Source organism: Dipodomys merriami, unplaced genomic scaffold, assembly GCF_024711535.1.
Source record: "Dipodomys merriami isolate MVZ:Mamm:240054 unplaced genomic scaffold, mDipMer1.0.p SCAF_2, whole genome shotgun sequence".
In the NCBI taxonomy this organism is placed as follows: domain Eukaryota; kingdom Metazoa; phylum Chordata; class Mammalia; order Rodentia; family Heteromyidae; genus Dipodomys; species Dipodomys merriami.
Window position 1 is genome coordinate 90,965,180 of NW_027203381.1, and position 25,939 is coordinate 90,991,118.

The 25,939-nt window shown below is 35.9% G+C and overlaps 1 protein-coding gene across 2 annotated transcripts in view; it reads right to left on the bottom strand.

The window, feature by feature from the left end:
* The window catches only part of Epha6 (EPH receptor A6), a 772,033-nt gene that overhangs the window by 223,640 nt on the left and 522,454 nt on the right, over positions 1 to 25,939 (bottom strand). For both annotated transcript variants that reach the window (XM_070030423.1, XM_070030424.1), the window contains exons 8-10: positions 18,972 to 19,080; positions 13,733 to 13,803; positions 10,558 to 10,683 (exon numbers count right to left, since the gene is read on the bottom strand). In XM_070030423.1, coding sequence (XP_069886524.1) covers positions 10,558 to 10,683; positions 13,733 to 13,803; positions 18,972 to 19,080 — 306 coding nt within the window. The remainder of the gene's footprint in view (positions 1 to 10,557; positions 10,684 to 13,732; positions 13,804 to 18,971; positions 19,081 to 25,939) is intronic.

Below are 25,939 nucleotides of genomic sequence, written 5' to 3' on the forward strand. Positions count from 1 at the left end.
GCCAGGTGAGGCTGTGAACACGTGCATGCACAGTGTTCTGATAAAGTCTAAATGTTCAGGGAAAATCTGACTTTCTCATTTGCCTCTCACAACAATCATGAAGGAGCAATGGCATTTTATTTTTATTTCACACGTAAGGAAATCAAAGCTTAGAGAGCTGAGTTTTCTGGCACCTCTTCCCATAACTTAGACTGAACTTTCATGTCAGTAGGTAGGAGTTTCAGGGACAAACATAACAGGAACTCTTAATAACAGGAACAAGACTCAGGAAAGGAAGGACCATGCATTGTAAAAAAAAATAGTTATGAAATTTGTAAACATAGGTTGACTTAGTTATGCAGGATAAAAAAACTTTTGGGAGTGTTTTTCCTTCTGTATTATATATATATATATATATATATATATATATATATATATACATACATACTATATATATATATATATATGATACAACTAAGACCATTCTCCACTATAACCAATAAACAGCTACTATTTAATATGCATTGATATTAATATTAGTTATGACACAATAGCAAGGACTTGAGATTGAAAATTAAGGTTCTAACACCTGTTGGATAAACCACTAAGAAGGTATACTTTTATTGGTAGGTACTTTCTATGATTAGGAGCAGTACTCAGAGGCTTCCTCTCATATTAAACAGCTTGATCTAAATTATCACAATAACTTTTTGATATGTTCTTTACAGTCTTAACAGTAATTATATCATTATGACCTGAAAGGTAAGTGAAAATGTACCATCTTTTTAGATGGTACTCTATTTCTCTCTCTCTCTCTTTCCCTCTGGCTCTACCATGTCTCTCTGGTCAAATAAATGAACTTGGCTTTATCTCTTATCCTATTATTAGCTCTCATTCCAGAACTTTTCTAATAAGAGAAGCCTAACAGTCATACTGTGTTAATTTCCAATTTTCATTCTTCCATTCAAATTTTACCAATACATAAACTTGGATTACAGTATTTCACAGTAATTATTATCTGGTTCTGTTTCCTCCTTCTCCTTATATTTCTTTCTCTATTTAGCTCTTCTTCAATCCTCTATTTCTCCCTTCCTCATATAAATATAATATTTAATGCATTTTGTTCTCTCTAAATTCATATGTTAGAGCCCTAACATCCACTGTGACTCTAATTGGATATAATGGCATTTAAGAAATAATTAAGATTAAATAATGTCATCTGGGTGTTCAAAGTAAGGTCCTTATGTGATAAGGATTGTGGACTTATATAAAGATCTTGCTAATGGCCATTATCAGGAAAATTAACAATAACAAATGCTGTCAGGGATATGGCCAAAAGGGAACTCTTACAGTGTTGGTGGGAATGTAAACTTGTTCAAAGATTAAACATAGAACTTCCTTATGACCCAGCAATTCCACTCCTGGGCATTTATCCAATGGACCACAAACCAAGCCAAATAAAGCCACCAGCACAACCAAGTTTATTGCAGCATTATTTACCATAGCCAAATATGGAATCAACCTAGATGTTCCTCAGTGGGGGAAATGAAAGAAAATGTGATCACACACACACATACAACACACACACACACACACACACACACACACACACACACACACACACACACACACACACACACACACACACACACACACACACACACACACACACCCAAGTGTAGTTCTACTCATGCATCAGAAAAAAATGATATTGTACCATTTGTAAGGAAATGGAAAGACTTGGAAAATTTTATGTTAAGTGAAGTAAGCCAGAACCAAAGAAACAGGCTACATGGTATCCCTCATTTGTGATAACTAGAATGTGCATCTAAATCTACAGGTAAACATACTGAATGACCAAAACAAATAAATAAAACAAGGACATGATAAATTACACAGGATCCTAGATGTTAATATTCAGTGGTGAAAGGAGGCTAAGCATAGGAGTAGTGGACAAAGGCTCAAGAGATATGTACACATAAAATAATATTCTATGAAATGAACTCCAAAAAAGGAAAATAAGATGCACTTTTTAGTTGACTTTTTTTGTTCAAGTTTCCTTTTGTATTGTTTATTTGTTTGTATTTAGGAGGGTAAGGTCAGGCACAGAAAGGATGAATAAATACAACAGTGATACTCAACAGACACCATGTAGAAAATGAAATGGACATCTTGTGCATGGGGACCAAAGAGAATGATTGGGAGAGAGTGATAGAAGGGGAAAATGGTTCAAAAGGAATTGTAGTTGGTATAGTTGGTAGCTGATTCATGTAACTGTAACCTCTCTGTATATCAACTACACAAAAACAATAAAAAACAAAAAGATCTCTCTCTCTTGCTCTGTCTCTCTGTCTCTCTGTCTCTCTGTCTCTGTCTCTGTCTCTGTCTCTGTCTCTCTCTGTCTCTCTGTCTCTCTGTCTCTCTGTGTCTCTGTCTCTCTGTCTCTCTCTCTGTCTCTCTCTCTGTCTCTCTCTCTCTCTCTCTCTCTCTCTCTCTCTCTCTCTCTCTCTCTCTCTCCTTACAAGATTTACAAGATTCAGTGATGGACCTCCACAGTATTGACTTTAATCTAGTTATCACCTGCCAAAGGCCCTATCTCTTCACACTGTAGTTGGGATTGTTTCTGTCTTCTTAATATTTCACAATAGGGATTTAATTCTAGCGCATGGAGCATTTGGAGACACACAACCCATATATCTAAACCATAACATAGCCTAAGCTTACATAAATTTGTTACATGTGTATGTGTATACATATATACACAGGAAAAAATATGTGCCCTGAGCTTTCTCTTTTTATTTCACCCTTTTCTCAGTAAAAGCAAACCATCTTTCCTCTTTGCAATAGGTTTAGTGTATATGTCATTGTAAATCAAAGTCACTAAACTAAAAAGTCACTATTATTAATTAGGTAAAATGTAGGACTAGATTTACAGAAAAGACTAAGTTTTGAAGAGAAATAAATAAAACCACCATATCAAATTGTAATGTATCATGAGATGTTCCAAATTATTAGTTAAATACATGGACAATTAGATTGAAAATGCAAGCATAACTATGGGAACAATCAGTTAATTTCTTCATGTTAGACAAAATATAGCATGATAAAAGCAAATCCTAGTGGCAGATTTATGACCGTAAATCACATTTTTCTGCTCACCACTGTAGAAAACACATGGTCTCCCAGGCAGCATTATTGAAATAGCATTCTGAAATAATCTTACAGTGTAAACAACTCTGCATTTCTGTACAAGACAGATATTTAGAACTACATCCATTTTTTCCCTCAACTTTCTCCAAATTGTATTCTCAATGAAAGCTTGCCATCATTAATACAGTAGTGTTAAACCTAATTGTTCAAATGATCTTTATGTTTAGAAACCAATAGTATACTCTAAGAGACATGTGGTAGGCATAAGATTAATGATATTCACAAGGGCTCCACAAACATCTCATAAAACCAACATTCTGTCACTTAGCAGTATGGGCAAACCAAGCCTGACAAATGCTGTGTTCTAAAATTTCTGTTTACCCTAGATACAAGGCAGACTTCAGCTAATAGCTTAAACCCTCTGTATGAAAAGTCTATTAAATCACTTACATTGAATAAATGTATAAGAAAGAAAAAAAAACCTAAGTGATGATAATGTGCTCTAGAGCAAGATTTTCCCAGTAGTTGGGCAGGTTAGTCCTGATTGTATCTAGGTCATACCACTAATCTTTTCTCACTATCAGTTTGAAAGAGTGAGCCAGAATAAATGGTCCAAGCTTCAAATGCTATCTTGAATGAAACAAAGAAGGTGTCCCTGGGAAATTAGAGAGCTACATATATACAATGTCAAAGATTACTATATATTGTATGCAGACATCCACACTAAACACGATGATTACTGCAAATAGGCCCTGAGTGATTTCCATTGTTTTCAATGTGTCTGGACCTTGGATCACATGAATAAACTATAGTATATAACAATGGTGATTAGTTATAAATTATTGAAATGTTGGTGTTGCTAGCAAACTCTTCTTTTTGGCTTTAATAAAGCAAGTTGTACTGTTGGACAAGCCTACAGGTAGACCTGTTACATTCTGATAGCCAAGTGAGGGATTACGGCTTTCTATCCACTGAATCTAAGGGGATTTATATCTGACAATAGCGATATAGATGAGTCAAAAAGTGGATCTTGGCTGAGTGTTCAGGTGAGATCTCAGCCACTGATGACCTGATTGCAACTTTTCCCACAACCTTGCAGGAGCCTGAGCCACCCAAATTGTGAGAGTAATGTTCTTGCTTTGAATTTTAGTGTAATTTTTATGCAGCAAGTAATAACTAATTTGTCACAGGAATATAAAGAAAAATACTGTTGCTATTGGTTATGGATCTTCCTCCTTTTCTGGTTCTTAGTTTTAAGAAAATATTAACCTTATGGGGGCTGAGAAGGTGGCTCAGTGGTAGAGCACTTGCCTTGCATGCATGAGGCCCTGGGTTCGATTCCTCAGTACCCCATAAGCAAAAAGAAAAGAGCCAGAAGTGGTGCTGTGGCTCAAGTGGTAGAGCACTAGCCTTGAGCTGAAGAGCATAGGGACAGCGCCCAGGTCCAGAGTTCAGGCCCCACGACTGGACCAAAAAAAAAAAAATTAACCTTATTTATGTCTATAGAAATATACCCTAGGCTGGGTAGAGTGGCTCAAGTTGTATAGTGCTTGCTTACATTTGTGAGATGCTGAGTTCAAACATCTGTACTTCCAAAATAAAAATAAACATTAAAAAATGCACTCCGTCTTTTCCCTGTATTCTTACAGTAAGAACTCATTGGAAATTAGTATCTAGATTCCTTAATTTTATCAAATACTTTAGCAACGTACACATCAAAAAGGGAAAAAGGAAATCGTATGAAGATTAGTAAGTTTTTTTAAATAAGTTATAAATGTCTTATCTCATTTCCAATTATACAAATGGAACATTAAATACTATTTTCCATAGAGTATTTTATTTCACTAAGTGCAATTGAATATTATAAATTTTAAAATTTGGTTCTATTTGTCAAATTGTTAATATAAACAAATGCAACAACTTTAACTCATACCTTCTATAAACTTGGTCTTTAATTTTATTTCTAATTTATATGCATTACTCATTTGATATTTATATTGATTATTACACATTAACTTACGCTTTACTTGGATTTTTGCTGCTGCAAAGACAGATGTCTTCATTTAAAAGAATTAACTATTAAATAATAATATAATACAATATCCTAATAGTGGATTAATTTACAGATTTATTTGTTTCTCTCAGAGGCAATTAGCAAGAGTGGCAAATCCACATGTAAGCTCACCAATGTGCATCACCTACCTTTCAGTATAAAATATAGATTGTGGAATTGTTTCAATATAAAATTTAGCTAAGATCTAGTAAACAGATAAATGGTTGTCTAAGCTGTTAGCTTTCTTATTATTGTGACAAAGTATCTGACAGAAATAGCTTGAAAGAAGTTATTATTTTTATATGTCCTTTCCCAAATGTCAGTCCATCGTGGCAGAGAGGGAATGGCAAGAGGAAGCAGAGAAAAGTAGAATACAGGAAGGGATCAGTGAAAGATACAACCCCAAGTCAACTTTCTCCTAAATGATCTATTTTCTCCAACTGTCTACTCACAATTCCAAGTTATGTCCTCATATGATGAATACATCAAAGGATGGATATATTGATTAGTCAGATCACTCCTGATCTACTGTGATCTCTGAGAATGGCCTCCTAGACTCAAGCAAAAGCATACTTTATATGTGTCCTAAGCACTTTTAACCCTATCAACTTGACAATCATCATTCACTATAACAATAGTCCTATTCTTGATTTTAAAAAGCTACTAATGTTTTAGACTACCATGAATATGTTAACAGATTAGTTTAAAATATGTTATATAAAAACATCGAAAAAAGGTTTTTTGTTAGACTCATTTAATGCCTTAAATTTACAGCAAAAATAAGTCATATCTATAATAAGTGATATCTCACAGATATAGGAAAAATTAAAGAACAGAATTTGTTGATATTGATAGAATTCAGTGTAACAAGAAAAAATTTCATTTTAGTTACTCATTTTCAACTAACTGAAAGTTACAAAATGACAGAAGACAAAGTCTTTTGGACCAATATTTAAGTCATTCTTTTCAACCACTAGAACTATGTTAGCCGGGTGCCGGTGGCTCACACCTGTAATCCTAGCTACTCAGGAGGCTGAGATCTGAGGATCACAGTACAAACTCAGCCTGGGCAAGTAAAATCTGTAAGACTCCTATCTCCAATAAACCACTAGAAAACCAGAAGTGGCACTGTGGCTCAAGTGGTAGAGCGCTGGCCTTGAGCTGAAGAGCTGAGGAACAGTTCCCAAGCCCAGAGTTCAAGCCCCACGACTGACCAAAAAAAAATAAAAAAAATAAAACTATGTTAATTTTTTTACCTTTCGGTAATATTTCTACATTTTAAAATTAAGTGTGTATTATGCCTTGTCCTCAACATGAATCATCTCTAATCTTTTTAATCCTATAAGGTAGCTATTATTATTATGAATCCATAAAAGATCTATAAATTGTTCAGGTCATAAAATTAGTAGCAAAGTCATGATTCAGTCTTGCTTCAGTCTGTGTCTTTTTTATCCTTGGCTTAGTGTCAATGGATAATGAATAAAGCTAACTTTTACATTACATCATTTGATTTAGAAAACATTGCTGAATAAAAGAAATAACATAATTGCTACAAGATGTTGTGGATCTTATTCTCTTGATTGGTTATGTTACAGAGTTTGCAAGAATGCCACACAAAAAACCAAAACCCTCAATTTGACCTTTATCATAAATTCTTTCAAAGATGAACAAGAAAAACCTGCCTCTAAAGACCCTCTCATCTAATGTAGAAACTATGTGCTATATAAACCAAGTTTCTTCTTATAAAACGAGAATTGTGAAACCACATCTTCACTACTGTTTGCATTTCTTCTTGTAATACTGTAGGAACATATAATTCAACTGTAAAATAGAGACAACCATAATAAAGTAGATATAAGAGTTTCTTAAAGGTAACTAAAAAGTAATAGATAATAAAAGAGTTAGATCAGTGTGGTGCTTGAGGCATGGGAGGTGATTTAGGAGACCTGTTAATGAGATGATTTTGCCTTGTTCATCACGTGCAGACATGACCTCAAACAAGATAGCAATTACAGAACAAAAATAATAGGCTCAAAATATAGCATTTACTTTTCTATCTTTTATTTTTTGTCCTTTCAACTGTCTTTTACCTGCTTGCAGATATCTGCTGTGAAACCAATAGTTAAAACCCTTTGAACTACTCTAGGAAGAGAAAAATAGAGTGACACTAAGCCAGAAGAGAAAGCTGATAGTAGAAGCAATAAGGGGTTTTGTATAGATAAAGGGATAGAATACAAATGACGGCAAGATATTATGCATTTTCATTGAGACTAGAGAAAGAAGGAAGGTCAAATCTAAGAAAGGTGCCCTATGGGCTTAGAGACATAAGACTGATTCTTTTCAATGGAATAATGCTTCAAAATTATAGATAGTATACTAGGCAAAGTTCTCTTACAATGGCATAGGATCAGTATTGCCTAAAAAAGGATAGCCTATTAGTGACCTTTCCCAGACCATGATTAAAATTCAGTTTACAAATGTTCTCATTATCTCTCAAGATATGTGTAAAATAATGATTCTATTCTAATCTGACTTGCCTTTTTTTAAGCCTGGGAATTTGTTTTACAGTTCTCTGCCCACAGTATTTCATTTTATGATGCAAAAAAAGTCAAAGGATATAGATGATCCCGATAGTCTCCTATGCAACAGAGCTGCACTCTTCATTTAAATGGAAATGTGCATTTTCATGGAAATTCAGGCCAGTATTGATGAACAAAGATAAGCTGCCACTACTAAATAGACTAGTAAAATTAAAAAATATATATAGTAGAAAACTCATAATATACAGTGAAATTTACTGAAAGATAGGGAAAGTTAAGACTATATACAGGTTTGGATACATTGTATTTGTATGGTTACAAAGTTGAAAATCCCAGGACAAAAGTTGTGGAAGACAGATTGAATACTCAAATCTCTGATATGTGTAAGGAATTCATATGAGAAAAATGAATTAGCCTATATTTTTGTATGAGCCATTTACTAAACATTATTCCGTGAATGTATTAAGAAATGATGCTAAGTTTCAGTGTCTCACACCTGAATTCTATCTACTCAAGGTGGCTGAGATCTGAGGATCACACTTTAAAGCCAACCTGGGTAGGAAAGACCATGAGACTCCTACCTCCAATTAAACAAACAAACCAGAAATGGTTCTGTGACTCAAGTGGTAGAGAACTAGCTTTGACCTGTTAGCACCGCAGGTCCCTGAGTTCAAGCCCCAGAACCATTCCCACAAAAACAGAAAAAGAAAAGGAAGAGACATCATAGATCCCATGCTCCTTTCTTTCTGAAAATATTACTATGAAAGTTTTTTTTAACATGCAGATTTTATAACTCATTTAAAAATGCTGAATAATTGAATAGTGTGCATCTGCACTAGAAACCTGTTAAGGATTAGTAACTGTTTCTTTGCCAGGTACTGTATATTCACTCCCGTGGTTTTGTAAGAGGTTAAAGGTCCTTTTGCTGCCATGTTAAAATTCTTAATAATTTTTTTAAAAGAGACTCTGCATTTTCACTTTGCATTCATTTTGTAAATTTAGAAGCCTGTTGGTAAAGGGGTTTGAAAGTGGGCAAAGCATAATCAGGTTCTCTGATTATGGCCTCTGGTGCTGTTTTTGCAGACATGGCAGCTGGTTGGAATGACCACACTTAACCTGTTACACTCTATCCAAAGACTACAATGTGTAGCAACATCAGCAGACTTGTCTTCCCTTTGAAATCAAGTTTTTCCTTACTGTTTTAGGATAGCATCTTTCTCTATCTCTTGTGGCTGCATAAGAAGCTTTCAGTCCAGTGTTTATCTTTCAAAACTCTCTTGAATTTTAGTCTGCCCATTGGATCATATTTGATCATTGAAAACTGAATAAATGTGTTTGTAATTTCCAGGATATTACTTCACAAAAAATGAACAAAGAAATTGAGATCTTTTTTTCCCTTCTGAGTTGAAAGTAGATGTGTTGGTGACTTAGAGGCAGACATGAAAAGGGATGAAAAAATAGGAGCTAAATGTGGTTTTGAGGAGATTTTCTCAAATTTGAATGTGGCCAGTATGTAGTACTCATCTGAGGTCAAGGGTGTGAAAGAGGAGTCAGCCTTTCTTCTCCAGCTTCACTTCCCAGCCTGGGCTTTATTTCAGGGTCTGTGCACTGACCATGAGTTCTTTTGGTCAAGTCTAGCACTCTGCCACATGCCACATATCCATGTCCAGATTTTTTTGGTGATTAATTGGAGATAAGAGTCTCAAGGACTGTTTTTTCTTTCATTGTTTCTAACATATTTATAAGATGATTTCTTTGTTGCTTTGTATGTCCCTCCCCCATGGTATAACCCCTGCTTTCACTGTATTTGATGTTGGTATAATTTGTGGAGGGGAAAGGAAAAAACAAATCGTTTAAGTAGGGATACAGGTGGACCCATCGCAACAATGAGATGAACAAGTTGTTATGTAGAAAAATGAACTTTACAACTTTGGGGGGAGGTAGAGGCGGGGGGGGGTGGAGGGGTGCTGGGGGGGGAGATAGGAAGGAATGGGAAGGGGAAACAAAGGAAGAGGCAACAATGCTTGATAAGAAATGTACTCATTATCTTGCCCATGTAATTGTTACACCTCTATATGGTATTTTCACAATTAAAAAAAAAGAATTTCACAGAAAAAAAGTCTCAAGGACTTTTCCTACCCTGACTGTCTTTGAATTGTGATCCTCAGATCTCAGCCTCCTTTGAAGCTCGGATCGTAGGTGTGAGGCACCAGTCCCCAGCTCCCAGTTCCTTTTATAAAAATATCATCTCTTTTCTAACTAATTTAGAGTACACATTTTGGTGGTATGGTTTACAATAAATGGTAAATTTTCCAGAATAGTAGAATAACGGTGCTCTGAGTACTGGGATGTTCCATGTAGGAAGAATGATTAATTTGACTTAAAATGATATAAAACTATATTGGCCCAAATTTTACCAAGAATGATTCTTAGAACACTTAGCCATGCTGAGCCTCAAAGACATCACTCTGAATACTAATTATATTGTACAAGCCTATAGATGTTGGGGTTTGTGTAAATCTATACTAGCCTTGGGACAAACCCCTGAAACTGCAATTTCTAAAGACATTTCTGAAGCATTTTAATTTCACTGTAATTTATCTCCTTTATGATAAATGACTACAGGATGTTAAAAATAACTTGTGAATTTACTCATTGTTTGCACATCAAATGTAGGGTAGTTGTACATGTAAAATAGCATTACAATCTAAGATAATGTAATGCCTTAAAATTTTTCAGTGACAAAAGCTGTTCTGATTAAAAATACAATGTTGATGAACAAGTTGTAAAGCCACTGAGGAATCCTACGTTCACAAATGTAGGTTGGATGATTACCTGCTCCAATGACTCTCTCAATTCGAATTCTTGAAGGATCAATCTCTTTTGCAAATTCATGGACCGCTAGGGATGGGTCTTCATAAGTATCTGGATCAATATAAGTTTTAATTCCTGGAAAGCGCACTGCAACAAAAATAAAAGGTTGAGTTTATTAAGAGTATTGTAGTAGTTGTATTTCTAGTGACTATTTCAAAAATGACTTACTAAACTAGTCGTTGTTGTTAATTGCTTAAATTCTCCTCTCCTTCTATTTGTCCCCTTTTCTCCTAAAGCTCTGATTAGAAACTTGAGTTCTTTCTTTCCTTCCTTCCTTCTTCCTTCCTTCCTTTCCTTCCCTTCTTTCCTCCCTCCCTCCCTCCCTCCCTCCCTCCCTCCCTTTCTCCCTTCTTTCTTTCTTTCTTTCTTTCTTTCTTTCTTTCTTTCTTTCTTTCTTTCTTTCTTTCTTTCTTTCTTTCTTTCTTTCTTTCTTTCTTTCTCTTTCTTTCTCTCTTTCTCTCTTTCTTTCTCTTTCTTTCTTTCTTTTTTCTTTCTTTCTTTCTTTCTTTCTTTCTTTCTTTCTTTCTTTCTTTCTTTCTTTCTTTCTTTCTTTCTCTCTCTCCCTCTCTTTCTTTCTTTCTTTCTTTCTTTCTTTCTTTCTTTCTTTCTTTCTTTCTTTCTTTCTTTCTTTCTGTCTTTCTTTCTTTCTTTCTTTCTGTCTTTCTGTCTTTCTTTCTGTCTTTCTTTCTGTCTTTTCCAATCCTAGAGTTTGAACTCTGAGCCTGGGCAATGTCCCTGAACTCCTTTCACTCAAGGTTAGATCTTTGCTATTTGAGCCACAGCTCCACTTCCAGCTTTTTCTGTGATTATTTGAAGACCAGGGACTTTGCTGTCCAGGATGGCTTTGAACCACAATCCTCAGATCTCAGCCTTTCGAGAAGTTAGGATTGCAGGTATGAGCCATGGGCTCCAGGATACTCATTGTTAATGTGTTATGATGAATTTGATTGTTAACTTGACTATTTAGAAGCATATAAGAGATTAGTAAAGCAGTCTTTTGGGTGTATTTGTGAGGGAAATTTCAAGTAGGACTAAGGGAAGTCCCTTTGAATGTGGGTGTCACCATCTCAGAGGCTTAGAGCTCAGATGAAATAAAAGAGGAAAAAGCAAGTTTCATTTTACAATTTGGTATCTTCTATTAGCTTATTAGTTGTACTAATCACATATACAGTAAGCAGATTATGTTACTTTGGGCACAAATGACTTGTTCATTTATTCACTCAGACATAGTTTTAGCAGTGATGTTATTTCAGTTATTTATGATGATTGCATATTTCTACAGAATAAAGTGACTTGTTAATGTTACTTTCTTTCTTGAAAAAATGTGTAGTATAGAAAAAAACACCTGAACTTAGTATCAATTTTGAACATTGGCTTACTAATTTAACTTGTCTCAGCTTTCTTAAAACATCAGTTTCTTTCTTTTCTACTCTTTGGCAGCCTCAGGTTATTTTCCTTGCTTCTTGCTGAGCCCATCTGGCTTAGTTTATGTGAAACTGCTATTTAGAAAGCAGATAATAAATATCTCAGGAGCATCATTTTCCTCTAAGCCTCAGTACTAAATGCCCTGCAGTGAATCATAAGGTTGCTCAGGATAAGTCACCTGTCCAGGTGTCTGGACCCAGGTTTCTGCAATCTGGTTAAAACATTTTCACATCATCCTGTGCTAGGGATGAGCTCTGATAGTGGGAGACACATACTCATTGTATGAAAGAATAGCCTGGGATAACTTCTAAAAATGCACGTGTCTTAGTCATGCCCTGGACCTTTGAGTCAGAACCTTACTGAGAGTAGATCGACAGATACATGGTCCTTACACTCTTCCTGTTTGACATTCTTGAGGATCAAACACATGTCAGGTAACAACTCGACTGTTAAGCTACTTGACAGCTACGCTAAGAAATCATAGGAAGCTGCTAGCATCATTTAGTAACACCGATAATCCTAGCTACTTGGGGGAGGAAAAAAGGCTCAGAAAAGACATAAAAGTTCATGATAATCCTTCTCAAAGGAGAGCTATATATAGTGGCACAAAGCTTTATTGTGGAAAGGCACATACCTTTATTTATGGAAAGCCTAAAATAGTTGGATTTCAGGATTTCAGGTGCACTTCTGGGCAGGAAATGAGACCCTACCTCAAAACAAGTCTAGTGCGAGAAAGGTTTAGATGAATTTCAGCAGTAAGAGGGCCTGCCAGGCAAGCACAAGGTTCTGAGTTCAAATGCTAGTAGTTAGAAAACAACAAGTAAACCATAGGAATTTTAGACCTTGTTCTGAACCATACTACTACTTTATAATATCTTTATTTAAATCTTTTTCCTGCTCTGCAGGGTGATCTAGGAGAGAAAGGCTCATATTCTTTTTGTTTTCTTTTATGTAAAATAAGCTTTCTATCATCAAGTAAGTTGCTTTACATACCATCTCAATACTTTGTTTAATTAGAGAACATCCCTTTCTTGTTAACTCAGCCTCTTGGGGTGGAAAAATTATCTTGACAAAGTAGTTTGCAATTTAGAGGTGGAGGTAGAGGTAGGCGTTAGGGAGGAGAAGAGGGCAATTATCAAACCAAGTATAGTGGTAATTATAGCTTGACTGGGAAGAGATCTTCCAATGAATATAACCTTGTAGTCAGCACAAGATTTTCATACATAATCTGAGAGTTAAAGAGCTGATATTCTTTTTTAGTGTTAATGAATTGTAAATTAGTTTGTTATATGTTTCTACAGGAAAGAAGATTTATTAATGTTTCTATACCTGATGCTCTACTGAAAAAGAGCATCTCATGTACAGGAATCATTAGGAGTGGCAAATAACTAGATATAATCAGTCAGCATGTATTTTTAGCAAATACAGTCTGTTATGGTTTCAAGCAAGTAGAATTGGTACAAAGATAATGTCATTTAATGAGAAGCAGGTGCAATTTCCACCAAAAACCTGGAAGCTAGAAGACAGTCTTAATGCTGAATTCCTTTCTTCCTCCCTCCCTGTCCCCTTTCCTTCTCTTCTTACTTTTTTCTTTTTCTTTTGTGTATGTGAGTAGGTTTTCCTTCTCAATTCATCAGACATACATTTGGAATGAATTATCCACATGTTAACATGATATAGTATAATAGAAGGGAAATACTTCAGTACTTACGATTTCCATTCTGTAAGTGGTTTCGTCTCTTTTCTTCTGACTTCATTTTAGCCTTTATGTACCATTGACACCTTTGAAAAAGGTAGAGAGAAGATTATTTCAATAATTGTAGGGCTGGAGTCATGGCTCAAGTGGCCAAAATCTTACCTAGCAAATTCAATATTGAGTTCATATTCTATTACCTCAAAATGTGTGTGTGTGTGTGTGTGTGTGTGTGTGTGTGTGTGTGTGTGTGTGTGTGTGTATGAAGCAGAGCCAATTGAAATATATATTATATAGACAAAGGGCTTGTGTTTCTTTAAAGTTTTAAAATATTTTATCATCTGTAGCTGCACAGAGGGGTTTCAATTCAACAATTCTTTTGTTTATATAAAAAGATGACTTTTAAGTATAGCTTAAAAAACATGAAAATACTCCTGATAGAATGTTTTTTATAATGCTGCAATAAACATAGTTGTGCTGGTAGCTTTAGTGTGGTCTTTTTTGTAAACATTAGGGTAAATGCCCAAAAGTGGGATTGCTGGGTCATAGAGGAGTTCTATGTGAAGTCTTTTGAGGAACCTCCATACTGCTTTCCAAAGTGGTTGAACAAGTTTACACTCCCACCAACAATGAAGTAAGGTTCCTTTCTGTCCACATCCCCTCCAGCATCTGTTGTTGTTAGAGTTCTTGATTTTTGCTGTTCTAACTGGAGTGAGGTGGTATCTCAATGTTGTTTTGATTTGCATTTCTCTCCTGGCAGCAAAGTCTCCACCCAGTACCTGCATTACCTAGGCAACTGGGACACCTGGAAGAGGTCACATCTGCATCCGCTGAGGTCACATCTGAATTTGATGTGGCCACACCTTTCCCCGCCCATACCCTACATAAGGCCTAACCCAGGCCCAGATGCTCTCTTGCTCTTGCTCTTGCTCTTCTTCTCTTGCTCTTGCTGCTCTTTTCTTGCTCTCTGTTCTATTCTAGCTCTCTCTCTGTTCTTTTCTTGCTCTCTCTCTTTCCCAGCCACGTGGAGTGCCAACCTTGCCTGGTCCCAGCAGGTCTACCCCTTACCTGAATACCACGTGCGTGCTGGTGCTGTTCTAACTCGGCTACCTCTTTTTAAAAACCTAACATAAATGGTGCCGTGATGGAACCAACCCAGATGCCCCTCAGTAGATGAATGGATCAAGAAAATGTGGTATATATACACAATGGAATTCTATGCCTCCATCAGAAAGAATGACATTGCCCCATTTGTTAGGAAATGGAAAGGCTTGGAAAAAATTATAGTAAGTGAAGTAAGGCCCAAAGAAGCATAGGTCCCATGGTTTCCCTTATTTGCAATATCTAGTATAGGTATGAGTCAAGCGGAAAAGGTCAGATAATGTGATGTTAGGAAAACGAACCCTTAAATATGTATTTTAATGTTTTCGTTTCTTTCATGCATGTGTTTCTAATGCATTTATAAGATTATTTCTTTGTTGCTTTGTATGTCCCTCTCCCACAGTGTAACCCCCGCTTTCACTATATTTGATGTCAGTATAATATGTGGAGGAGATGTGGACAAACAAGTTGTTTAAGGATTCAGGTGGACCTGTTGCAACAATGAGAAGTACAAAATGTCATGTCAAAACCAGCTTTACAATGTCGGTGTGGGGGGGGAGGGGTGTATGATTGGGTGGGGGGGAGGGGGGAGGCTGGGAAGGGAGGTGAAGGGTAAACAAAGGAGGAGGCTGCAATGCTTGGTAAGAAATGTATGCATTATCCTGCCCATGTAATTGTAACCCCTCTGTACAGTATGTTCTCAAATAAAATAAAATAAAATATAAAAAAAGAATGTTTTTTATTTACATGAAAGTTAGCTGCCGACAAACATAAGATACTATCAAGTAGAAAGCTCCCCAAGATAGGTATCTTATAAAACATTTTATAATCAACAATAACCATCATTTTCTTTCCTCTATGGCTTCTTAAAGTAGAATTGGTTAAAAAACATTAATAATCAAAATTCTAAATTAGAATCTCAGAGGTTTAGGAAAGTATCATCTATTTCCAATGTAAAGAAGTATGATGGTTTATTTGTTTGAAAGTGGAATCTAGTAGAACCCTGTCCTGTTCATTTACTAGCTAACTGAGGTCTCCTGGTGTTTTCAACACAAATTCAAAAGTATCCATACGATTTGATAATTCATCAAATTGCTCATTCTAATTGTTTCAACAAAATGCATTTCTGGTACACAAGCCAATCTATCATGGCGAATTGGGCCTCTAGCTCTATGGCAAATTGAATATATTCCCATATGGTAGCAAGCATTAGTTTGTCTGCCAATCAATATCCCTTATATACTCTCTATTGATTAAAAAGTTCCACAATGGGGCTGGGAAGGTGGCTCAGTGGTAGAGTGTCTGCCTTGCATACATGAGGCCTGGGGTTCAATTCCTCAGCACCACATAAGCAGAAAAAGCCGGAAGTGGTGCTTTGGCTCAAGTGGTAGAGCGCTAGCCTTGTGCTGAATTGCTGAAGGACAGCGCCCAGGCCCAGAGTTCAGGACCCTCGACCGACCGAAAAAATAAAAGTTCCACGAAGCTTTTAAGTAATCATAGTGGCAATTGTGAACTCTTCTTACAGTTAAGAATACAGAAATAATGGCTATCAATACAACCACTGTATAATATCTATATTCCTTGGTAAATTCAGTAAAAAAGAAAGGTTCACAATGAAGTCTAGGAAGGCTCCTTTACAGATGACACTTCCATTTTGTCAGAACTCATATGATATAAGTGTGGCATAAGTACTTGTTAATGTATTGGTCAATACCTTAGTCTGCTGTCAGGATTATAGATAATAACTTTTCTTCTTTTTTTCTTCTCTGTGCTAGAGATTGACCTCAGGGCCTTGAACATGGTAAGCCAGTGCTCTACTACTGAGCTACATGCAGCCTCTTAATTTTTCACCTATGCATAACCTAGCTACAAAATCAAAGACTATGTGCTTTCTCTCACTGGAAGAATCTGATCTATAATTGATTGCAATTTTACATAAATCTTAATAAAATATTAGTAACTAAGCGAAGTTTTTTAAATGAATAAAAGAAAGGTTGCTTGTAGTTCACACAGAACTACTGCCCATGAAAGTTGTGATTTGTTATTTCTATGCTTCCACTGGTCTCAAGGTTTTCTGGTAGAGTTTGTGCAGCTGAGCTCTTGAGTTAGCCCCGGTATCTATTGTTGGGCTGCCATTCTCATTGCAATTTTAAATCATGACACTGATTTACAATTTAAATTTAAATCATGATATTGATTTTTCAGGATGCATATGTCTTAGAATACAAAGAACATTTTGAAGTGTTCTATTATACCTCTATTAAAATATAGGTGGATTTTTTTGAAGGAATTATCAAAGTTTCTTGTAATTTTTGACAAAAAAGCCCTTCCCATTCTCAAGGGTTAAGTAAGAAAATGATAGCCATTTTTAAAAGTAAAGTCATACAAATTATTTTCACTTTTTGTTCTGAATTGTCAGTACCTGACTTATGTATACTGACTTCAATATACTGAAAACCAATATATGATTTTGATACATTGTCACAGCAAGCCCTTCACAAGTCAGGATTGAGGCTAGGCCTTTTCCTGTGTTACATTTATCTTACATTTTCATCCACACTATCCTAAAGTAGAGGAATATTAGATTTATAAAGCCAATTTAGGTAATCTACTAGATATCATTTGGCTTTATCAGGAGTTTTAAATAAGTTGTTCTCTCTACCTTTTTTTTCAAGAAAAAAAATCACTTTTGTGGTGTAATGGGATTACAGTAAGGGAGATATCATAAGTAACTTACTGGGAAGAGACCCATTTTACAATTTTCACACACCTTCACCTTCTCTGGGTGCCCTGCTTAGGGATTTAGTAGGAAGATCTAATGATGTTAGTTATGTGGTCACATAAACTTCCCAGTAAGGGAAGAATCTACCAGGGGTTCTCCCTATCTCAGACTACTTCTTCCATTTATGAGCATACACAGTGATTATAAGAAGTGAATATCACTTAATATTATTTTTTCCAAGTCTTTCCATTTCCTAACAAATAGGCGATGTCATTCTTTCTGATGGAGGCATAGAATTCCACATTTTCTTGATCCATTCATCTACTGAGGAGCATCTGGGTTGGTTCCATATCTTAGCTATGGTAAATAATGCTGCAATAAACATAGTTGTGCTGGTAGCATTAGTATGGTCTTGTTGGTGATCATTTGGGTAAATGCCCAAAAGTGGGATTGCTGGGTCATAGTGGAGCTCTATGTGGAGTCTTTTGAGGAACCTCCATACTGCTTTCCAAAGTGGTTAAACAAGTTTACATTCCCACCAACAATGCAGTAAGGTTCCCTTCTGGCCACATCCCCTCCAGCATCTGTTGTTATTAGAGTTCTTGATTCTAGCCATTCTAACTGGGGTGAGGTGGAATCTCAATGTTGTTTTGATTTGCATTTCTTTTATGGCTAGAGAGGTTGAGCATTTCTTCATGTGTCTGTTGGCCATCCTTCTTTCCTCTTCAGAGAAGTTTCTCTTTAAGTCTTTAGCCCATTTATTTATTGGGCAGTTGTTTCTTTGAGGATTTGTTGTAAGTGAAGTAAGCCAGGCCCAAAGAAACATAGGTCCCATAGTTTCCCTTATTTTCAATAACTAGTATATGTCTGGGACAAGTAGAAAAGATCAAAAGCTATATACCTATGACCAGATAAGGTGAAGTTAAGGGAAATGAACCCCAAGATAGGGACAAAAGTGTTTTTTCTTTCTTGCTAATGTTTCTAACGTATTTATAAGGTACCATGTGATTTTTTTTTGTTGCTTTGCATGTTCCTTCCCCACGGTATAACCCGTATTTTCACTGTATTTTCACTGTATTCACCGTATTTTCACCCGTATTTGATGTTGGTATAATTTGGGGAGGGGAAGGGAAAAAAACAAAATTTTAAATAGGGATACAGGTTGACGCATTGTAACAATGAGATGTTGAAAAATGAACTTCATAATTTAGTCAGAAAGGGGGAATTGGGGGGGGGAGGAGTGTAGTCGTGGAGGTGGGAAGGAAGGGATGGTAGGGGAAAAACAAAGGAGGAGGCAACAATGTTTGATCAGAAATGAACTCATTACCTTGCGCGTTTAACTGCAACCCCTCTGTACAGTATTTTCACAATAAAAAACATAAAAAAGAAGTGAATATTCACAATTTTAGAGCTAATTTAATATGCTTCCATTACCTCCCAGTGATGAGGAAGAATAAAGTGAGGATGACCAGGAGAGTGAATCCCCCGACCGCCGCAGTGGCTATCACCAGGATCTGCCCTTGTTCGGCCGCCATGTCAGAAGCTGAAACAAAGGTATAATACCGAAATTTCCATGGGTAAGACATCATGGTCAAATTAATGTCTTGTAATATAAGCTGGAACTATGGCAATGGTTCCAAAAGCCACCTGTGATATGTAGCCTTGTTTCAGAAATAGGCCTAACCTAAAATAAATGATTGCTGTATGGGACTGGAGAGGCGATATTATTACTCATAAAAATGCCAGTAAATAAGTAGATTCTTAATATCCTGAATTTGGGGATTAAGGTTGTATTTCAAAATGGAATCAACAACTGGACCAAAGGCTTTATTGCTCATCTTAGTTTCCCTTTAGCTAATAGACCCAGCATTACAGACTCTCTTGGCATCTGATCCCACAATGCATACAATACTCTTGTATAAAGTCCCTTTAAGAACACGCTCCTAGGGATGGGAAGGTGGCTCAGTGGTAGAGTGAGTGCTTGATTTGCATGCACGAGGCCCTGGGTTTGATTCCTCACCATAATATAAGCAGAAATAAAAAGCCAGAAGTGGAGCTGAAATGCTGAGGAACAGCGCCCAGGCCCAGAGTTCAGGTCCAACGACCGGGAAAGAAGAAGAAGAAGAAGAAAGGAGGAGGAGGAGGAGGAGGAGGAGGAGGAGGAGGAGGAGGAGGAGGAGGAGGAGGAGGAGGAGGAGGAGGAGGAGGAGGAGGAGGAGGAGGAGGAGGAGGAGGAGGAGGAGGAGGAGGAGGAGGAGGAGGAGGAGGAGGAGGAGGAGGAGGAGGAGGAGGAGGAGGAGGAGGAGGAGGAGGAGGAGGAGGAGGAGGAGGAGGAGGAGGAGGAGGAGGAGGAGGAACATGTTCATAGTTGAGAAAAGGTGGCTCACATCAGTGTTCTTAGCTACTCAGATGGCTGAAATCTAGAACTGTGGTTTGTAGCCTAGGGGAGGGCAGAAAAGTATGTAAACAAATTGTTTAAATAGGGATCCAGATTGACCCATTGCAACAATGAGATGTACAGGACACTATGTCGCTATGTGGGAAAACGAACTGTAAAATTTAGGCTGGGTGGGAGTAGGAAGGGGGGTGGGAGTGGAGGGGGGTGGGAGTGAGGAGGTGGGAGGGAAAGGATTATAGGGGAAAACCAAAGGAGGAGGCCACAATGCTGGATAAGAAATATACTCATTACCTTGCTCATGTAACTGTAACCCCTCTGTACAGTATTTTCACAATAAAAAACTTAATTAAAAAAAAAAGTATGTAACACTCTACCTCCAATTAACTGGTGAATCATGGAACTGGAGGTGAGGCTCAAGTGGTTGAGTGTTAACAGTGAACAAGAGAGCCCAACAATAGCATGAGACTCTGAGTTGAAAGTACCATCAAAAAACAAACCAAAAGGGGCTCCTAAATCTTTCATACAACTAAATTCAAATGTTTTCATTTCCATAGCACAGGATATACATAAAGGTGACAAAGAGGGTCTTTTTTTTCTTTCACTGCTGAAGATTGAACCCAGAACATCAAAGATGGTAGGCAGGCAAACTATATTAAAACTGCATTGGAATACATTTCACTAATCTTCCAAATGTCTTAAAATGCACTAACACAATAAATTCACTACCTGTTTTCATTTGCTGTATAACTGTATACTTATTGAATGAGTTTAAGTTGCTGAAGTGTAGCAGGTGAATCATATCAGACATACCATTAAGGCAAATGAAACACAAAGAAGTTAAAGAGATTGCTTCCATGGAGGTATGGAATTCAGGCTCCCAATATTTTAAAAAAAAACATCTCTGCTCCCTCTTTCTCACTAAAATAGTATTGAATCACTAATTAATACTTACCAATGTCCCATAATACTAAAGAAGTAACTTTCTTAATTTTAATAAAACTTAAAAGATTGTATATGTTAATCTTATAAGTTATAGGAAACAAAGTGAATCAAAGAAAGTATTAAATACATACTACTGAAAAACAAACTGTATAGTTTTCTACCATAAATATGTTTAAACTTGAATATTTTAAATTTCTATTAAAGTTATTTTTTATCTGTGAATTAAGTATGTAGTACACTATGCATTAACATATCATAAAAATGATATATCTACTAAACAATATCTAAATGCTGGTATTGTTGAGTCATTAATAAACCAGTTACAGCATTTAAGAGGATTTTTTAAATAATGAAATCTAAATGTAAATAAAATAAAAAAGCCACTTAAGTTCAGTTTCCAGCAAGGAAAACTTATGAAACTATGGAATTAGATTTTCATTGCTATGATTTAGGCAAGATATTTCAAGCGATCTATTATAAGATTGTGTTTTAGCTCATAATATTGCCAGAGACAAGTTAAATAGTTGCATCTTAGTCAGTAAATTATATCTTGAAGTTTTTGCATTAGTTCTTCAGTGAATTTCATAATCTTCAAAATAGCACTGATAGCATGGGAATTAATGCTGTGCTGTCAAATGTCACCTTTTCCTATTGGAAATTATTAAATAGAAAATTTTAAGAAATTGATGTTGTTGTAAACAACATCAATTTTGGAAGATAAAGAATATGACATTTAAAAAATAAAATATTGTTTATATAGAAACTGCTATATTTATATAGTATATAATATAGTTGAGACTTGAAAATGGAGCATATATTTTCATAGTCTCCAGGGAGCAAGTAATTTATTTGAATCATGCATTTAAACTCAGATGGTGGATAAGATTACATAAGTAGGTGTTTACAAAAAATTAAGATCCCTCTTATAAAAAGGTGTTGATTTAAATAACTTTTTACTAATCTATCTCTTTTTACCTACTTTTGATTACATATTAATGAACTGTGGATTAATTAAAATTTTTAGTGGGTAAAGTAATATTAAGTTGTGGTACTTTGAAAAATGAATAAACATGTATAGTTATTTCATAAACTTCTTTGCTAGGAAACCTGAATACTCTGATATATGTAACCAAATATACAAATAAACAGGGTAGTTGGAAATAAAAGTACTTAATGAGAGTGTGGAGGGAGATGATGGAATGATTAGAAAAAAAAACTATGCTATCATGTTCATCAGCCATAGTCCATACTTGTTCCTAGCACAATGTAAAGACAGAGCTTCAAATCCATTAGCAAATTTGTCTTTGTGGATTTGATTGGTAGGTACCATTATCACTCCTAATGGAAGTAGTTGTATTACTGGCCTACGGGGAAAGCTAGTAATTTGATTCTGATGTGCCAGTCTCTTAAGTCTCTTGGTAGTTTTAGAAAACTACAATTTTCACTCACAAGAGAAACCACTTGACCCAGGTCTTCTGCTACCCTAGAGCAGTAATGCTTTGTTTCACCTTGGCTTCATGTTGACCGTGTAAGAACACTGAATTAACATTCTTGTCACAATTTTCCAGAGCACTTTCACTGTGTTATCCATTAAGGCTATAGTTGAACAGCACAAAAAAGGAGATTTACCATATGGAAACAAAACACATATTTCTGCTGTGGCCCTTGGTCCTCAGAGAAATTACTTTTTGCCTTACATCACATTAGTTTTGGTCCATCACAGCATTCTAACTTCATCTCAGAATAAATTCTAAAGTCCTTAACTTCAGTAATAAGGCTTTCTACAAGACTCTAACATAGGTCTCCAGACTGATCTCATCATTCTCTTGCTATGATGAATTTCTTTCAGTTCTTAAAAGAACTAAGCTTTCCCTACAGGCCAATTCAAATTTAATCTTCCTTTATCTAACTCAGGAACATTTTTTTCCTGATACATAGATTAAGATAGGCATTTGGACAATGGTATCATAGATCATTAGACTACTTCTACCAAACACCCTATAATATTTCAGTTGCAATTACTATTTGGTAACTCTCATTGGAATGCCAGTTCCATGAGTAAAGATTTCTTCATTTGGCTTCTGAACAATCAAATGGCATCCTCATCCTCAAAAAGGGAAGTTAGTTACACATACAAATGGGGCACCTTGATTTTTGTGGATTGTCCCCTGGCCCCAAATCAAGTGACAAGTGTTCTTATTAGACACAGAAGTGGAGAAGACAAAGAGGAGAAGGCCACAGGAAGATAGAGGAAGAGACTGGAGTTAGGCAGCCATATGCCCAAGAATATTTAGTGACAATGAAGCTGGTAGACAATGGGAAGGGGTCACCCTTACTGTGTGTGGAAGATAATTGTTTTGGGCTTTTAATCTGTGATCTATCATCTTAAATCATCAGGTTTGTGACCTTTTGTTACTAGAAAAATAAATCCAACTGATTGGACTTAATCCACAGTAGTACCTTAACAAATGTTTCACTGAACAGAAGGGCTATATGTACTGGATGATTCTGGCAAGAAAAGGCTGATGAATGTAGATAAACTCTACATTCCCATTCTTCCCTTGAAGTGTAAGGAAGATTTATCTTAAATGTAGCTATTCATTTCATTTGAAAAGAGAATTCCCAACATGAATTAATTTGCCGTTATTCTGTCTGCTTGGAGACAATGCTGCCTGAAAGGCAGGAACTACTAGAGCATTTACATTTGTACATTTTGCTAGGTTGAGTAGCTTAAGCTCAGATTTGTTCATCTGAGGTTAAAAACGGATTAATTTTTGCCCACTGCAGTAGTACAAGAGTGTAATCCTAGTACTTGAGGAACTGAAGTGGGAGGATTGTGAGTCAGAGGCTATTTGAGCTACATTAGGAGTTCTAAGCCAACGTACACACTAAGACCTTATCTCAAACAAACAAACCAAAACATGAAATGAAAGCAAAATAAAACAGAATGAATTCAGCCAACAAATATTTACTGAGCAACTCTTACATACCAGGCACTGAAGTAAACACTAAGCTACAGAGACAAACAAAACAGACAGGTACTAGGTTAATGGATTTTCAGTTCAGTGAGGAAGAGAGAAACTGAACAGAAAATGTTTGAGTCTCATTACCAAAAAAGAAACTAAAGCGAAAGAAAAGGATAAAGCATTGTCTCAAGATGAGTCAGCTGAGAGGAAAGTATGGAAAAGATAATTGTTTTGGAATAAAGGAGGAAAAGAGAAAGAGTTGTTTTTTTAGCTAGTAGGCCTCACTGACCTGATTCACTTAAGCAGACAAGCAAACTATAAAATTGTCTATCTGAAGGATTTGTAAAAGTACAGTATAGCTATTCACAAAAGTAGTAATGTATTCTTTTCTCATTCTTGAAGAGAAGGTTACTGATAATTAGTTTTGGAGGAGAAAATACATCTATAACTTTTTTCATGCATAGTGTCTGAAGAGGGCTAACTTCCTTCAAAACAACCACAATGAAATCCAGGTAAAGAATGAATTTCATTTGTGATAGCTGATTGGAAATTCTCTTTGGCTAAACAGAATGTGATTGTATTCTTAGGAAAAGATAAGTATATTAAAATGATACATTTTATTTTGTGGTTTTGGAAAGAACTCTACTTCCTTAAGAGAAAGCAATTGCCTAAAAATAACAGAAATGAAATATTACAAGTAAGGACTTAGCACCTAGCTAGTGCTTGGCATATATTAGTATGCCATTATTAAGCAAGGTTTACTTTTGTTTATTCTATTTACAGAAGACAAAAATCAAAGTTCTTTATTTGGAAACCAAATACTTAAAAAGAAAAAAAGAAAAGATTTCATGTCTTTAGAAAAGCAAGAGAAAAGCAATTTAGCTATTTTTATCCAAAGTATTTTCTTGTATGGAGGCTGTGATTTTTGTCTCCCTGCAATCAAGATTATTCTAGTTTATATTTACATTTCAAAGTAAAAAAATCTGTTATTTGTATCCCATGTCATTTTCTGTGGAATAGCTTTCTCAAGTTAACTATTTTGTGTTACGAAAATCTTTTCAAATTTACTAGAAATTACATGATGTTGTAAGCAAAGTCTTTCTTAAAAATACTCCCCAGTTGGAAAAGCAATCATTTTAATGTTTTTTTCCAGCTTACATTAGTTGTGCTGGTGGAGGGAGGGGCTGATTCCACACATATTTATGATATATTCCAATTGATCTCACCCTATCACTTGTACCTATTTCTTCATCTCCTTTCCCAAAATAAAAAAATCATTATCATTTATTAAAATGATTTTAAAGCACAGACTAAATTTCAATAAAGTAATGTATTGAAAACATCCAGGAAATTAATTCATTATGTGACTATTGGTAAATAATACAGGAAAATTCTCCTCTCAGGTCATGGGCTATGATTGACTTAATCTTATGAGAATGAAATACATACTCAGCAATGTAAAATGGAGACCAATTACTCTTGACCATCTGAACTCCACATACTCAGGGAGATAGAGGATTTGAGGATACAAATAAACCATATAGAAATGCTTCTTCTATAAGAATATCCTCTTATGACTTCGTAGATGATACTATCAGTATATCATCCTTCATCTGCCTAGACTTGAAAGTATGGGTATCACTACCACCACCACCACCATCACCACTACATCACCACCACCACCACCACCACCACCACCACCACCACCACCACCACCACCACCATCATCATCATCATCATCATCAATCTCCTATGATCTATGTCCCCATTCAAATATCTTTTGATGTTTGATCACATTATTTTTATTACTATTAGCACAGTGTAAAGTCAGGCTTCAGCCTAACATGTATAGACTACTTTTGTGCTTTCTTTTTGGTTGCAATGCATTTCCACAGTGTTTCTTCCCATCTAACATGGATAAATAATTTATTCTGCCAAATTACACGCTATTTTAAAATATTGAATCTCTGCACAGCTTACATGCATCATCCTTAGAGATGTTCAGGAGGAAACCCGAACAAAGTCTGAATTTGGTTTTCTCCTTTGCCGTTGTTTATCTTTGACATTGGTCTGAGAGTTCCTTTGGTTCATCCTCA